At 43.3% G+C, this 14,555-nt stretch overlaps 1 protein-coding gene across 1 annotated transcript; it reads right to left on the reverse strand.

The window, feature by feature from the left end:
• Window positions 1-1,842: 1,842 nt before the first annotated feature.
• GJA1 (gap junction protein alpha 1) lies at window positions 1,843-13,111 on the reverse strand. The gene is made up of 2 exons (XM_081905470.1): window positions 12,818-13,111; window positions 1,843-5,227 (listed from the first exon to the last, which is right to left on the reverse strand). Exon 2 carries the CDS (start codon window positions 5,209-5,211, stop codon window positions 4,063-4,065), a length of 1,149 nt encoding a protein of 382 aa, XP_081761596.1. The 5' UTR covers window positions 5,212-5,227; window positions 12,818-13,111; the 3' UTR covers window positions 1,843-4,062.
• Window positions 13,112-14,555: the final 1,444 nt, after the last annotated feature.

Here is a 14,555-nt window from a genome sequence, read left to right on the forward strand (position 1 = left end):
AACAACAACTCCCTACTCCTGAAATACAAGTTGTCCCTGAGTGAGTATTTTAGATTTCACATATGTATCTGGCTAAAGTTGAAATGATAAAAATACATCATAGGATGCAATTATTTTTGCATGACACAATAATTATAATTGCTCTGAAGTGTTCTGAAGTGCCAAAAAAATCAGTGCCTTCCCCTTCAGGTGAAACATTTTGCAATATGTCAGGAAGAGGACTCCAGGTATATTCTGATGTGTGGAACGCAGGAGTGGCAGAAGGAACAGTAAAGACACACATTAATCTTAACAAAGTATAATTCTGAAGCTGACTAGAATCCTGAGTTCTTGGCATAAAGGGGCAATTTTTTAATGATGCACCAGACTCTTAGCTTGCTTTTGTTTTGTGTTTCATAACTTTCTCTCTCACACATTCATTCAAATCTAATCCCTAGGAGTGCTACACAAGGTATGATCAACCTACGTTAGAAAAGTGTTGAAATTTTGTCACAGGTGAATTTGTCATTTTTGTCAGGTGGAACCATACTAAAAACAGACAAGAGAGCAGCCTGGAACTTCACAGTTCTCAGTTCTAGAAACTTCTTCAACATAGTAGACACAACCTGACATGTACAGAGGTGTCCTGTGCTGTGTGGTGACTGATCACAGAGGAGACTGGTGCATGGGAGAAACTTCTGGAATTTCCAGACTTGAACCTGAAGGTTTATGATAAGCTTCAAGGAGGAGCTGGGCGTTCTAGAATCGAAAATGGATTTCAAAAGCAGAATGTTTGGTAGTGGACACCTGAATAGAAAAGCTTGCTCCACCAAACTTTTCCTGGAATGGGAATAAAAGAATGTGCCCATCAGTAACTGAAGGCTTCTCCCCAAATCCTGTGAGGCTTGGCTGTGATGGGCAGCGGACACTGTGCTTCTATGAGGATGAAAGAGAATTGGCAGAATGCAGAACCTAAGGTCCAAGTTGGTACATAGAGCTCTATGAATTGCCATGAAGCTGATATCAACAGCTTGGACTGGCCAAAGACCATTTGCTGTCTGAAGTGAAGAATCAGATGGCATCCAAGGCCCCCCTCTTGTCCTGAAGCTACTGATCCTGCACACCCAACACCCATATACCCACTCTCCCAATGAGGTATGGTTTTGTTAAAAAACTATCTGTTGCTATGCAGCAGCAGCAGCAGCTGAGCATGTGCATTTTGGGTAAATTAAGATGGTGGACAGCCACTGCAGACAGGAGCCAACCTTAGTTCCCATTCAAAAGCAGCAGCTCTGTCCACTCACTGCTGAAATGGTCACCCAGAGGTTGTTAAGTGGCAACACAGCCGTGTCAGGCCGGTGAGAGGGCAGGTTTTAGCCCATGGGGCCCTCTGCCAGTGCCCAACCTGAACAGCCATTGATGTCCAGCCTGATGCCACCCCCTCCCATTCCACATACAGAAGCTGATGGGATTGGCAGAGGAATCTTACTTCAAGGCTTGTGACAGGACAGTATCCTATGCTGCAGATCAGTAGACTGTCTTAGGGGATGCAGAACAGACCATGTGGTACACATAGCTCTGTCTGCCAACGTCTTACCAATGCTCCTTGCTTGCTGGTCTCTACCTGCTTCAGCAACCAGCTCCCCTTCCCTAACTGTAGAGAAGCAAACCAGGACTATGAATTTCTGCCTGTTTCAAAAGGCATTGGCTTTTAGTGTAACTGAGCAGCAAGTGTGTTTTCTCCCCTGCCTCTACAGCATGGGAGATACCTCTGTGATGAAAACTGCAGGCTACGCTGCCTTTTTAATACCTAATTTCAAGTTATACACACACACACACACACACACAAATGACTATTGGCAATTATATTTATACTAAATTAAACTTTATTGACTAAGGTTTGCTCTCCAGACAAGGTGATTTGATGAACTATGGCGGCATACATGCAATCAATGACCTCGGCAATGGTTTTAACATGGAATGTCAAACAACTTAGTAAAAACCTAGCATATTAACCCAAAACTCTGTACAGGTGCACAATGAAACCAAGGCTATGTTCCTTGTGGAACTGTGTTGAAGTATAAGGCACTGCGGTTGAAAAAGAAAATAAAAACTGATATATTTCCTTAGCATATATTTCAAATAAATTAGAATTGTACTCTTTCAGCCTCACTTACACCCCAAACAAAAAAAAATTATGTGCAAATATCAAAGCTGTCACTGAGAAGGCATGAACTATCAAAATTGAACTGAACCATGTTATAGTTGAACTGATTTGTAAGTGAATGACAAGCAAGATATGCTTGTTTCTATAAAAACAGATGTAGGCATCATATTATTAGTACAGCTCAAAGCCGTTTGTATAAGGGTCCATTCACACAATCCACTGAGGTTGCAGTTATCAAGTGCTTTCTTTCACATTCCTTTGTTCCATCAATGATGGGATCTATGATGCGTAACCTTAAACTATCATGTGGTAACTGCAGCTACTGGATGTGTAAATTGTACCCAAGTCTCTCACATTATTGGCAGGCTAACACTCCCCCCTCCCCCTCCCCACCCCCAGTACTATCATCTCTGTTATTCAAGCATAAGTTAAAACAAGTCAGAGAAATGGACTCAGTAACCTAGCAGGTTTCTTCTTCCTTAATTTCTTTTACGAAGCAAAATAATCGAGAACTTCTGAAGCATGCGACTTTCGGTGTTCTACTCACAGTTCAAGCAATGCTTTATTTGGAATGCAAGTGGAAGTTTTTCAAAGGTTGTCAGGGCTTGGTTCTTAAGATGGCATTCATATTTTGTAAAAATGGTAAATTATCCACTACAGGATGCATGGGAATAATATTAAGATTTGTAAAACTAACATTTGACTTGTTTGCACTGCTGAAATCATTTAATGTAAACATCATAGTGACCCATAATATCCCAAAATGCTTAAGAATTTTTGTGTGCATATTAGTTTGAGAGTTCATCAACTCCAGGCACCCTTGTCTTTAAAAACAACACAGAAGTAAACACAGATTTAAGGGTACTGATGTATGCACAGATCTCTCCAGCAGTTGTAATTTAACTGGATATGTGCATAACAGCGCTCTGGAAAGGGTTGGTGGGGCAGTGAATAGACCTAACCCATATGCTGTTGAACTTAGTGGAAGCGTTCCCATTAATTTTAACGACATTCTAGTTGCTGGGATTCGATCTTCACCATTCAAATCTCATTGATGTTAATAGAATACTGTCATAAATTGGTTTGCTGACAGCAGACAGCATTAAACAAACACAAATTAAACAAATAAAAATGGCTTCAGTGTCCAGCTTTACATTTCACACCTGGGAATGGGTGGCAGGTGCTTGTGATTGTAAGATAACAAGCAATGATGGTGCACAACAGGGCTTCCAACCTACACTCTCAATTATATTGTTCTGTCTAGAACCCTGGGAACAACTGGGCAAAGCATAGTGGGTGGGCCTTAACTGAAATGTAGGTTGGTTGATTGATGGATTGATTCCAAGGAATTAAATGATTGAATGTATAGACACAGACAAGTTTATACCAGGAAATTTTCCTTCAAAGTGCACATTAACAATGGAATGTTCTTTATAGGAAAATGATCAAAATCTGACTTAAGACTGCCAGTTATTCAATAAAAGAATATCATCTCCATTTCATCCTGACCAAAAGAATTTTCTCAGGTTTAACTTTTGTTTTTAGTATAACAAAAACAAAACTCTTTAGAAAAATCAGCATATTATACACCCACATATCCAGGCATTTTATAACCTTTTCTAAAACAAAACAAACCCAAACCCAGCTACTGTAATGTTGACTAAGTTTTAAAAAAATTAAAATTAGCATTTAAAATTTTAAAAACTGACTACTTTAAATACCAACATGTGCTGTATGTCTCCAAATCACCCCAGCTTCCCACTTAAAAAAAAATCCCAATGTTTTTTGTTTGTTAAAATCTCCAGGCTGAGATTGTTAAAGTACCACCTCCAATGGAACTGCATGAACACCACATGTGCATCTTCTAATGCATTTCATATCATAGTTGTGTTAAGTATTACTGTGGCTACAGAGGGTTAGATCTCCAGATCATCAGGTCGAGGTCTGCTGCTGGCTCGACTGCTAGCTCTGCTTGGAGGCCGTTGGTCTACCACCTTGAGAGGTTGTAGCTCATGCCCAGAGCCCATTTTTTTCGTGTTCTCAGGATCATCGGGGAATTCAAAGGGCTGGGCATGTGAATTTGAAATGGTGCTCCCAGCCTGTCCGATCCTGTTCTGCTCAGCGCTGTAATTTGCCCAGTTCTGTTCGCTGGCTTGCTTATTGTAGTTACGGCAGGAGGACGAATTGTTCCTGTCTCCAGTAACCAGCTTGTAACCTGGCGGAGACATGGGCGACAAGGGGGCAGTTGGAGAGGAGCAGCCATTGAAGTAGGCGTATTTTGGAGATCCACATTCCTTGGAGGGGCTCATGCCACTGTTGGGAGAGAAAGGGTTGCTTTTTGTCTTCATGCGATCCTTGATGCTCTTGAGGGTGACATAGAAAATCTCAATGATGTTCAAGCTAAGGGAGACGATAGACACCACCAGCATGAAGATGATGAAGATGGTTTTCTCCGTGGGTCGGGAGAGGAAGCAATCCACCTTGTGTGGGCATGGATATCTCTCACACGTGTAGATGGCGTGCAGGGTGAACCCATAGATGTACCACTGTATGAGCACGAATGCAACCTCAAAGAAAGATTTGAAGATGATGCTGATTATGTAGGTGCGAAGCAGCCCCCCGCGCATCTTGACTTTGCCATGCTCTTCAATCCCATACTTGAATTTCTTGATTTCTATTTGCTTGAGGTGGATGTCGACGTTGACCCCTTCGCTTTGCACCACCTTGAGCTCTTCTTCTCTCCTGTTTAGCTTCTCTTCCTTCCGCATCACATAAAATACGTGTGCCAAGTACATGAGGGTTGGCACGGACACAAAAATGAACTGCAGGACCCAGAAGCGCACATGGGAGATGGGAAACGACTTGTCGTAGCAGACGTTTTCGCAACCAGGCTGCTGGGTGTTGCACCGGAATGCTGACTGCTCGTCTCCCCAAGCCGACTCCACAGCTGTCCCCAGCAGCAAGATTCGGAAAATGAAAAGGACAGAAAGCCACACCTTTCCTCCTGCGGTGGAATAGGCTTGGACTTTGTCAAGGAGCCTTCCCAGAGCACTCCAGTCACCCATCTTCACTGCCTGCTACCTACAGAGAAACAACAAAAATTGCTCAAGTATTGCCTGCTGGACAGTCAAAATAGTGTGCTCTTAAAGGGAGATGCATGAGTTGTCACACCTGAATCATGGATTGCAAGAGATATGGTAGCAACCAGAGCTAAAACACAGAAGACTAGAAAATCTACCACTTTCATAAATATGAGTATAGTTCTAAGCGCTCATAATTCTAGTTCTAAGCATTCATAATTGGGTCTCAGCAATTTCACATTTGTTTATGTAGTTTATTTCTTTCCATACTATAGATCAAGAAAGAGATGGGACCTGTGACCTTCTGCATACCATGCATGTGCTTCACCACTAAGTTTACCACCCCAAAGACTGGTCATGTACCCAACAGATGTTTGTGGGTCATTAAGTCTGGTGAAGACTGTAGCCCCTGTCCTGAGCACCTAACATACAACAGTGGGATTTGTGGACATAATTCCACACTGATTTCTCTGCTGGGACAGGTGGCTGGTGCAGTCAGCTTGACAGTGTTCATAACTCATGAGGAGAGGGAGAGACAAGGTGTCTGATATCATTCCCCAAAACAAGTGATTGGTGACATTACATTGTGGTTAATGTTGGAATTTGCCCTTGCATAGCATTGTTTTGTGCATGAAGGGTTTCATCAAGAGGCAGAAACCCTTTGTGGGAGCTTGAACATGTAGGTCATCCTGGTTGCGTGGGGTGACTATGAATGTAAAGTAAGCCACAAGTGTTGCAAGCCACAAGTGTTTAAATAGAAAGTTATGAAGCTTGTCTTTGAAAGGCTTCCTTTTTCTTCATTCTATCTGAGAGAGAGCCATTCCGCTGTCAAGTAATAACTTCTTGATTTCATTAACTAGCTTGGTGCCGATGTTAAAATATGCCTTTATCAGACTTCCCTCCAGGCTTAATGGTGTTTTTTTTTTTCACAGCATCGTGTTATTTGAGATTGAAAGTATGATTGGAGACAAAAGAAGCATTATTGCTAGAAAGTTGTGGATTATTTGTTTTTAATTACCTTCCTCTCTGGTCCATTAATATGGGAAGATATATTCCAAGTCTTAGCTGTTTAACTCTATGTCAGCAATATTTCTTTTCAAATTATCAATAATTTTAAATTTTGTTTTAGTAGGCAAAATGAAGTTTTGTTTTTTCTCTAGGCTATACTGTATTTACTTCAGGAGGAAGAAGAAGAAGAAGAAGCGTTTGGATTTGATATCCTGCCTTTCACTCCCTTTAAGGAGTCTCAAAGCGGCTAACATTCTCCTTTCCCTTCCTCCCCCACAACAAACACTCTGTGAGGTGAGTGGGGCTGAGAGGTCACCCAGCAGCTGCATGTGGAGGAGCGGGGACACGAACCCGGTTCCCCAGATTACAAGGCTACCGCTCTTAACCACTACACCACACTGGTGGTGAATTACTAAAAACACAAATATTTTTCAACAAAACTATTCACTGCAAATATCCCTAAAGCTCTGCTAGTAGCTCATCAGAAGATTCTAAGGAGATATACAGTTTTAAAGAGACAAGGAATCCTATCCCCCTTTGGGGGAAATTAGAATGGTATCCAACTAAACAGTTACTCTAACGCAACAATTTTTAGCTGCACAATATGACTTCCTCACCCTCTCCTCTCCCTGTACACCTCCTAAATCTGCTCTAGGGTTTCCCTCAACTCTCCTGGGCAGATTTAGGAGGGCGTGGGGTACATATGTGGAGAGGAGGCGGCCCAGAAGCTGCACTGCACAGTGAAAAGCCATGGCATTAGTGTAGGTCTTTAGTTTTATTAATTTTTGAGTGACACTATTTTGATTTAGCAACTAATGAACAAAGTCTGCAATTCACAGCATTCTTGTTGGGAAATGTGCTCTGTTGAACACAGGGTGGCATTTTTCAGTCAACATGCATGGGATTGCATTGAATGGTTTGATCCTGAGCACAAGTCCTGGGTAACACAAGAAGAACTCTGCTGGATCAGATCAAAGGCCAGCATCCTGTTCCCCAAAGTGGCTAACCAGATGCCTCTAGGAAGTTCCATAAGTGGGACATGGGAGCAACGCTGTCTCTGATGCCGGAGATGGCATGTGATCATTGTGAGGAATGGCCATGGTGAACACACCATGGAAGTAACTTTTGGAATAATATCCATCCTAGCTTTCATATTATAATCCCCACTGAGGGCTGAATGTAAATAAATATCAAACCCTGATCCTAAATGTTTTGGTTGGCCCACCTATGATGTTAGCTATGTTCCTAACATGCTGTTCCTGCAGTGCTGGCATAAAATCATGCTTTATACTTGTCACACCCTGACTTAATCACTTATGTAGCAACACACTGCAGCATAAATGGTTTTTAAGCATGACATTCAAAAGCATCTTAATTTCTTACAAGTCACCTGTTCCATGTTTGAATATTAACAATGCAGGATTGAAAGTGGAAGAAAGCCAACACTCCCTAGCCCATGAAGGTTTTATAGTTGCATGGCAGACTTGCAGGGCCAGCCCAAGACATTCTGCTGCCTGAGTCAGAGCAGCAAATGGTGCTCTTTCCTTCTGGCTCAAGTTGAAGTACATTAGTCTGAGATCACAGTCAGAAAATCCCACAAGCACCTTTCCTCCTCCCTGTCAGTAAAAATACAGTATCAATAAATCTGGGGTTATATTTTAGGAACTTTTACCCAGAGTAAAACTTAATGACCACAGCTAACTATGGTTCATTAATGTCAATGGTTCTACTCTGAGTAAAAGTTAGTTGAGCACAACCCTCAGTAACTATCAAATTTCTGTCTTTTCAGGACACCAAAATCAACTGCCTATGACAGCTACCTCAATCTGCCTAATGGTAGGGCAGGTCCAGGAGAAATAGAAAATCCAATTTAGTCTCAGTCAATTCAGGACTGATCTCCGAGTCCTATACACACTTACTAGGGTATAAGAAGCATTGAACTGAATGGGACTTCTGAGTACAGTGGTACCTCGGGTTACATACGCTTCAGGTTACAGACTGCAAACCCAGAAATATTACCTCGGGTTAAGAACTTTGCTTCAGGATAAGAACAGAAATCGTGCTCCGGCGGCCTGGCAGCAGCGGAAGGCCCCATTAGCTAAAGTGGTGCTTCAAGTTAAGAACAGTTTCAGGTTAAGAACAGACCTCCAGAACGAATTAAGTTCTTAACCTGATGTTTCACTGTAAACATTAACAGGATTATCAATCTTTTGAAGTCACTTGATTGGGAAAAGTTAGCAGAATAACCAATTGAACTTCAATATTTCCAAATAAATGTAGCTACAATTCAGGAACCAATCACTGAAAAACCAACTAATGATCTGGCAACATATAGTTTGGGCAGGTGGAATCCCAGTTTTGTCTGCAGTGGTTTGCAGTGTTGTGCCCAGTGATGACAAGAAGATTTCGGCCAGATTTCTACTGCATTCTATTTCTGCACACAGAAGGCTGCTGCGCTGCTGGCTCAGTCCTTGGGAAGTATCTGTGGAAAATGCAAGGTGCCTTTCCCTGTGCCGCAATCCGGCTCTCGCTCCGCCAGACCAGATGTGAGTTCCACACAGTCAGCACTAGCTCTGCCTCGCTCCCTGTCAGACACACAGAGACTTCTGGAGACCAGCTCAAGGCAAGCTTTGCATGGGGTGATCCCGAACAACCAGCTGAACGTGCAGCCACTTCACTTGGCTGGTGGCGCAGGATTATTGCATCCCCCGGGGAACTCATGGAAGGAAGTTATGCACACGCTGTGGATGTGTATCCACTGCTTATACAACATCTCTGCTTATTTTCCTCCTTCAGAGGCACTGATGTTGTTCCACCAGCCAAACAGGGAAAGAACTGTACATTCTGCTGGCTGTGTGGGACCATCACGTCTGAAGCAACCCATACAAATAATGAGTAGCGATCAGAGGTGCCAGAACAGTAGATCCAATCTTAAAAGGGGCCTGTCCTTAGTGTCTTCTCAGAAAAAGAGCATGTCATAGGAATAAAATAATGGCAGCACTACTTGGTTAGCCTTTAAGTGACCATATGCAGAAAAAATTTGATCTGCAAACCACAATTGGGAAAGTGAAGCTGTGCCGTGTGCCATAACTTATGGCTCATGTTTTCCAGGGCACACAAGACATTTTCAGTGTTCTAGGATGATGACTGAGCATAATGTCAGAAGGTCAGAAGGAAGGATTTGTCATGGTCCTGTGGGATTGTGGTGGGGAGCATGTGCGCATATTGCAGTTGGCTGGCTAGTTCTTTGGTTCACATAAAATCCTACAGAAAAAACTGGGACTACTTGTGCTTTCAGCCAGCTACCTGTTGGAATTCTAACAGAGTACAAGCATGTGAGATGTAGGCATTTCCAAAGAGTAACCAGGACACAATAAAGAGAGGGTCAGAAATTGCATGAGAACTTCTTAAGAAAAGATATGGGTAGTAATTTACCAATGAGGACCAGGCTGGATATGGAAAATGAGATTTGGTGAGCAGAGAAAAATAACAAAAAATTTCACATGCAAGCCGGAAAAGACATTTTGCCTAGATCTACAGTTGTTGGGTTTTTTAAAAATATATATATCTAAGGACCCAAAATGCCTTTCCTACTGTCCAACAAAGCTACAAACCCAGCTCCAGCTGAGACACTAAAGGTCTTAAATGTGTAGGATTTCACTACAGAGGCAGTGGGCTGCAGTGGTTACAGCAGTGGGCTTGGGCTGCACAGACTCAGGTTCAAATCCCATTTGAACTACAAAGAACACTGGGTGTCCTTGGGCCAGTCACCTTCTGTCAGCCTGAACTACCCATCAAGGTTGTTGTGAATATTCAATGGGAGATAAAGAACCTTGCATACCTCCTGATCTCTTTGGATCAAGGTGAGATAAAAAGAAATGCAATCAGTCACTAAAGGGACTACATTTGGGACCAAAATCAGTATGCAGAGAAATGGGACAATAAGGCTCTTCCCCTTCTTTAGTCCCAAAATTGAATCTCCAAGGTCTGTCCAATAACTGAGAACGAAATTTCCCCCCTCCCCACACACTTTTACCAAAGCATGAGATCAACAGGGAGTCCAGCTAACACCTTGAAGATTAACATAAGGCGCCAAGCTCCTTTGTTAGATGCAGGGAGAGTCAAATGCAGGGAGGAAAAGCAGCATGAGGAGTTTCAACTGTGGTACTGAGGTCAACAGCTAAGGAAGCCCTGTAATCATTCATAAAAAGGCCTGCAAACAACATATCAGATAGCCCAATCTAAGCATGCTTCGAGTAGATTATTTGTTTACTCATAAATATTACTTGGTGGTGAACAGATGTCATCCATGCAAGTGCCTTTCTACTCAACCCCAAGGAGCATTTCCTCATAGTGCCAAAGAACCAGTGGCATAGCGTGGGGGATGCAGGGGGGCCGGCCACACCAGGCGCAACATCTGGGGGTCAGGGTTAGGGGGCACAAATCCACGGGTTAGGGGCGCAAATTACTTGCCTTGCCCCGGGTGCTGACAACCCATGCTATGCCACTGCAAAGAACAGCTTGTTTTTCAGGCCAGATAGGAGAGCCATTGCCTGCTGGATGGAGCTCTGCGTTTACTTGATTGGCATCTGTTTGAGTGCGTGCATCTTTAAGCAGTAGTAACTCTGAGTAAACCACTTGACTCTGTGGGACTGACTGTGTAGGATATGGGGAGTCAGACTGCAATTCTGAGCTCATTTCTACTGCAAAGTTATAGCAGCAAGACACTCACCAAGGAAGACCCATTAAATACAGGAGGATTGTGCTGCACATCTCCCTGAAATAAATTCTGAGCAAAGATACATAGGCCCCTTTGCTTCTTTGCTCAGTTAACCACTCTCTAAGATTGCTTTTCCTTAAGGCTCACTTTCCACCCCCTCATATAAAATGGGAAGCGTCCCACTTCATAGAGCTTCTCTGAAAGGATGAACAGTACAGTTCTTTTGCACGCTTAAAAGTGCTGAACAATAATTGCTAATGATTGCTGCTTTATCATGGTTGGTACAGAGTGCATTATTCTTAAAATCTCAGATTTTTTCCCCATCATCTCCCCTTGACCCTTTCAAATTCCGCCTGTTCATCCTTCTCCCATTTGTATTCTAGTTAGGTATCATGGCTCAGCGCCAATGTTTAGCTTTGAACACGGCCAACCGCCCCCCCCCAACCTCCAGCAAACATTACTGTAAACAGTTTCAAAGTCTGGAGGCTTCAAAACTCCAGATGTTAATATGGCTGAATGGAAGCTCAAGGCAGGTCAGCTCCTTCTCTCTCCCGCCCCCCCAGCTCCTCCCTCCCTGAGAAACAAACAGATTTCTGAAATCACAGAGACATGTTCCTCTGTTGGTTGACCTTGTTGGCGTTAACAAATCTCTCTGTGAACATTCTTCTGCTTCTAAAACACAATGCACTAGATTGAAGGACTAGCGATATATACTACAGCAGAACCTGATCAGAGAGGTGAAACTGGGCATAAAAGTGTGCGAAAGTTGAAAGGGGGGGGGGAGTGATGTTAAAAATCCACTTTTGTTGCCTTGAATTAGTTCTTCCCTTCCTGACAAGCTTACTCATAGCAGAGACTCTGAGAGCCACCCCGCTATACCTTCAAAAGGAAAAAAACCAGCTTCGGGGTAGATGCCAAGACTCCTTCCTTTCCAATCCTACACTATGGTTTTCATAAGAGGTTGCACAAATGTAGCTTGATGCAGACAGAGACAATATTCTCTGAAAGACTTTGGTAATACGCAATTTCAGTCTAGAGTAACCAAAAGGTTTCGCAAGCATTGCCAGCCTGTGGTGATATAAGATCCTTCCACACAGTCCACATCTGGGGTTGAACACTAACTGTACAGATTCCCTTGAAATCCCCATCAATTTTTAGCTCAGTTGTTCAAAATAGAAAATCAGGAGGAAATAAGCAAAGGCCGCCTGAAAGACATCCCGTTACGAGTTAACAGAAGCCCAGGCAGCATTTGAACAAAGCCCCTAATTAAGGACCTTGCATTGTATGAACTATTAAAGACAAGCCATGATTTCCATATGAAAGTGAAATGTGTGTACGCGTGTGTTGAGAGGGGGGTATTTGGAAATACTTGAGGTAGGATCTAACTGCTTTAACTTGGTGACCCTTTCAAAGCAACTGAGAGATCACAACACTGTTGTGGTGTGATTACTGTGCCCCAAAGTTGGATGCTCTCTCCACAGAAAGAATTTCTTTTGTTATATGGGGTGAGGTACAATAAAACAGGCTCCCTTGGTAAACGAGATGGAAAAACCTAGCAAATAGAATGTTACAGTGTGAAAATGAAGCACCCAAATCAACTGAAATAAATGATATCTCTCCCCCAAATACATTTCTCTGATAAAATTCTGGTACATTTAAAATGTGCCCCCAAAGAGGGACACCCAGAGGAGTCCTTGCAGCTGTAACAGGATTTATTTTTTTAAGAACAGTAGTAAAACTCTTGCACTTAAAATATTCATTTCTTTAAAGTCTGAGGTAATCACAGTCCTCTGAAAAGATTTGCTTGGAACTAACTTGAAGTTAAAAACCCCCGCACAAACCCAAACCCTTTCCCATCCTTACCTTGCTTGTCAGCAGTGAAGAAAGTCAAACAAAGTTCCTCAGAGGGTTAAAACTCAAAAGGCAGAAACTTCTTCAGGCACCCAACCTGCCTATTTAAACTTTAAAAGTCCCCTGCTCTTTTGTCTTGTGACGTCCTTTCCTTCCCCCTTTCCTGAAAGAAAAGTGCTGAGAACTCATTTAAAAAACAGAACAAAACAAAAAACCCTTTTTCATCCTAACTTGAAGCGCTGCAAGAGCTTTTAAAAAGTTTTCAAGCCACTAACTGTGAGGGAGGAGGAGAAAAGGAGGGGTGAAAGCATAAGAGGTGGGGCTGCCAAGGAATGGGGAGGAGGAAAGGAGGAGAGAAGGCACAGAAGCTGTAGACAGTATGGGGTGGGGGCAAAGTGGGGGGAGAGAGGGGAAAGGAGAGAGCATCAAAGTGGCTGAGTAAGCACAAACTTGCAAAGAAAGGGGGGTGGGATACATGAAAGAGACCGAACTGGGACGGTATCCAGAGCCGTCTTGCTGTAGGGAAGTGACACAGTTTAATTTACGGTATGAAATACAACTCTCCCAAGGTGCGTGGTTTGTCTACATCATGAATTTGCTGCAGACCAGTGGCGATGAGTTGAAGTGGATTCCTTCAGCAGCTGGCCTACAGGAATTTCTGATAGCTGCCTGGATGTTAGTAGCAGAAGCAGTGCCTCCCTAAACTGCACTGGCACCGTTTCAGGTCAATCAGACGGAGGTGCGCACTCCCCACACAGCTCTTAAGGAGTCAAAGTGTGGAGAAAGAGATGGGCTTCTTTCCACCCCCTGTGCCAACTCCCATATTCTGTCAGAACTTGTAGTTTTGTGTCTCCTTCTCGCCTCCTTTCTGCTGGATTGTCCGGTGAACTTCGCATACAGTACATAGAGAGTACTCCAGGATGGCACAAACAAACCTTCTGCCAACGGAGCGAGGGGGAAAAAAGGGAATACCAGCAAAGTGTTGGAAATAGGCATCTTGGCACAGGGCAGCCGGCTGCTCTGTGAACGAGGCAAGGGGTTCCTCACGCAATTCCACAGCCATGCTAAAAAAGCACCATGTGGAAACACTGAGAAAGGGGAGGCAAGCCCAAAGAAGAAATTTACCACAGCAGTTAACACAACCCATTTGCCTGGTTGTTGTTTTTTAAGTACAGAGCAGCAGATTGGTCTTGTTTAAATATGGCCTTTCATCTTCCTTTCGACTCTGGAAATTGGTATGGGTGGACAAAAACAAATTGAACAAAACAGCTATGAAGAAGAAAAAGAACCCTGCTGGGTCAGGGATCAGTACTATTAAGTACTGTATCCTGCCTCTCACAGTGACCCAAACAAGGTGCCTTTGGGAAGCCCAAAAGCAGCATTCAGATGTTACATTCAGCAATCATGGCTGGTAGCCGTTGATAGCGTTATCCTTCAGGAATCCATGCTTTGGGCCTGATTTCAATGTCTGATGGAAGTGACATTGATCCAGTAGATTGGGATCCAGTAGGTCATGGGCTGGCTCCACCCTGCCCTCAGAACACCTCAGAAGAAAAGAGAGTGCCCTCTCCTATTTCATATAAAAAAGCTGACTAGCCAGGCTGTGAAATCTTACTTCAACACTGGAAACAGAATTGCAGGCTAATTTGGGAGACGCAGGTCAGGTCAGGTAGCACACACGGCCCTGTCTGCCAGCACCTCACCCTTGCAGACCTGCCCCTCGCTGAGGCACCTGACTCATGCTGCCTAA

This window comes from Podarcis melisellensis (assembly GCF_964234715.1).
Source record: "Podarcis melisellensis genome assembly, chromosome: 3".
Taxonomy (NCBI): domain Eukaryota; kingdom Metazoa; phylum Chordata; class Lepidosauria; order Squamata; family Lacertidae; genus Podarcis; species Podarcis melisellensis.

Bases quoted from the DNA above. Each gene is read 5' to 3' on its own strand.
- GJA1 (XM_081905470.1), bottom strand. From the start codon at position 5,211: ATGGGTGACTGGAGTGCTCTGGGAAGGCTCCTTGACAAAGTCCAAGCC.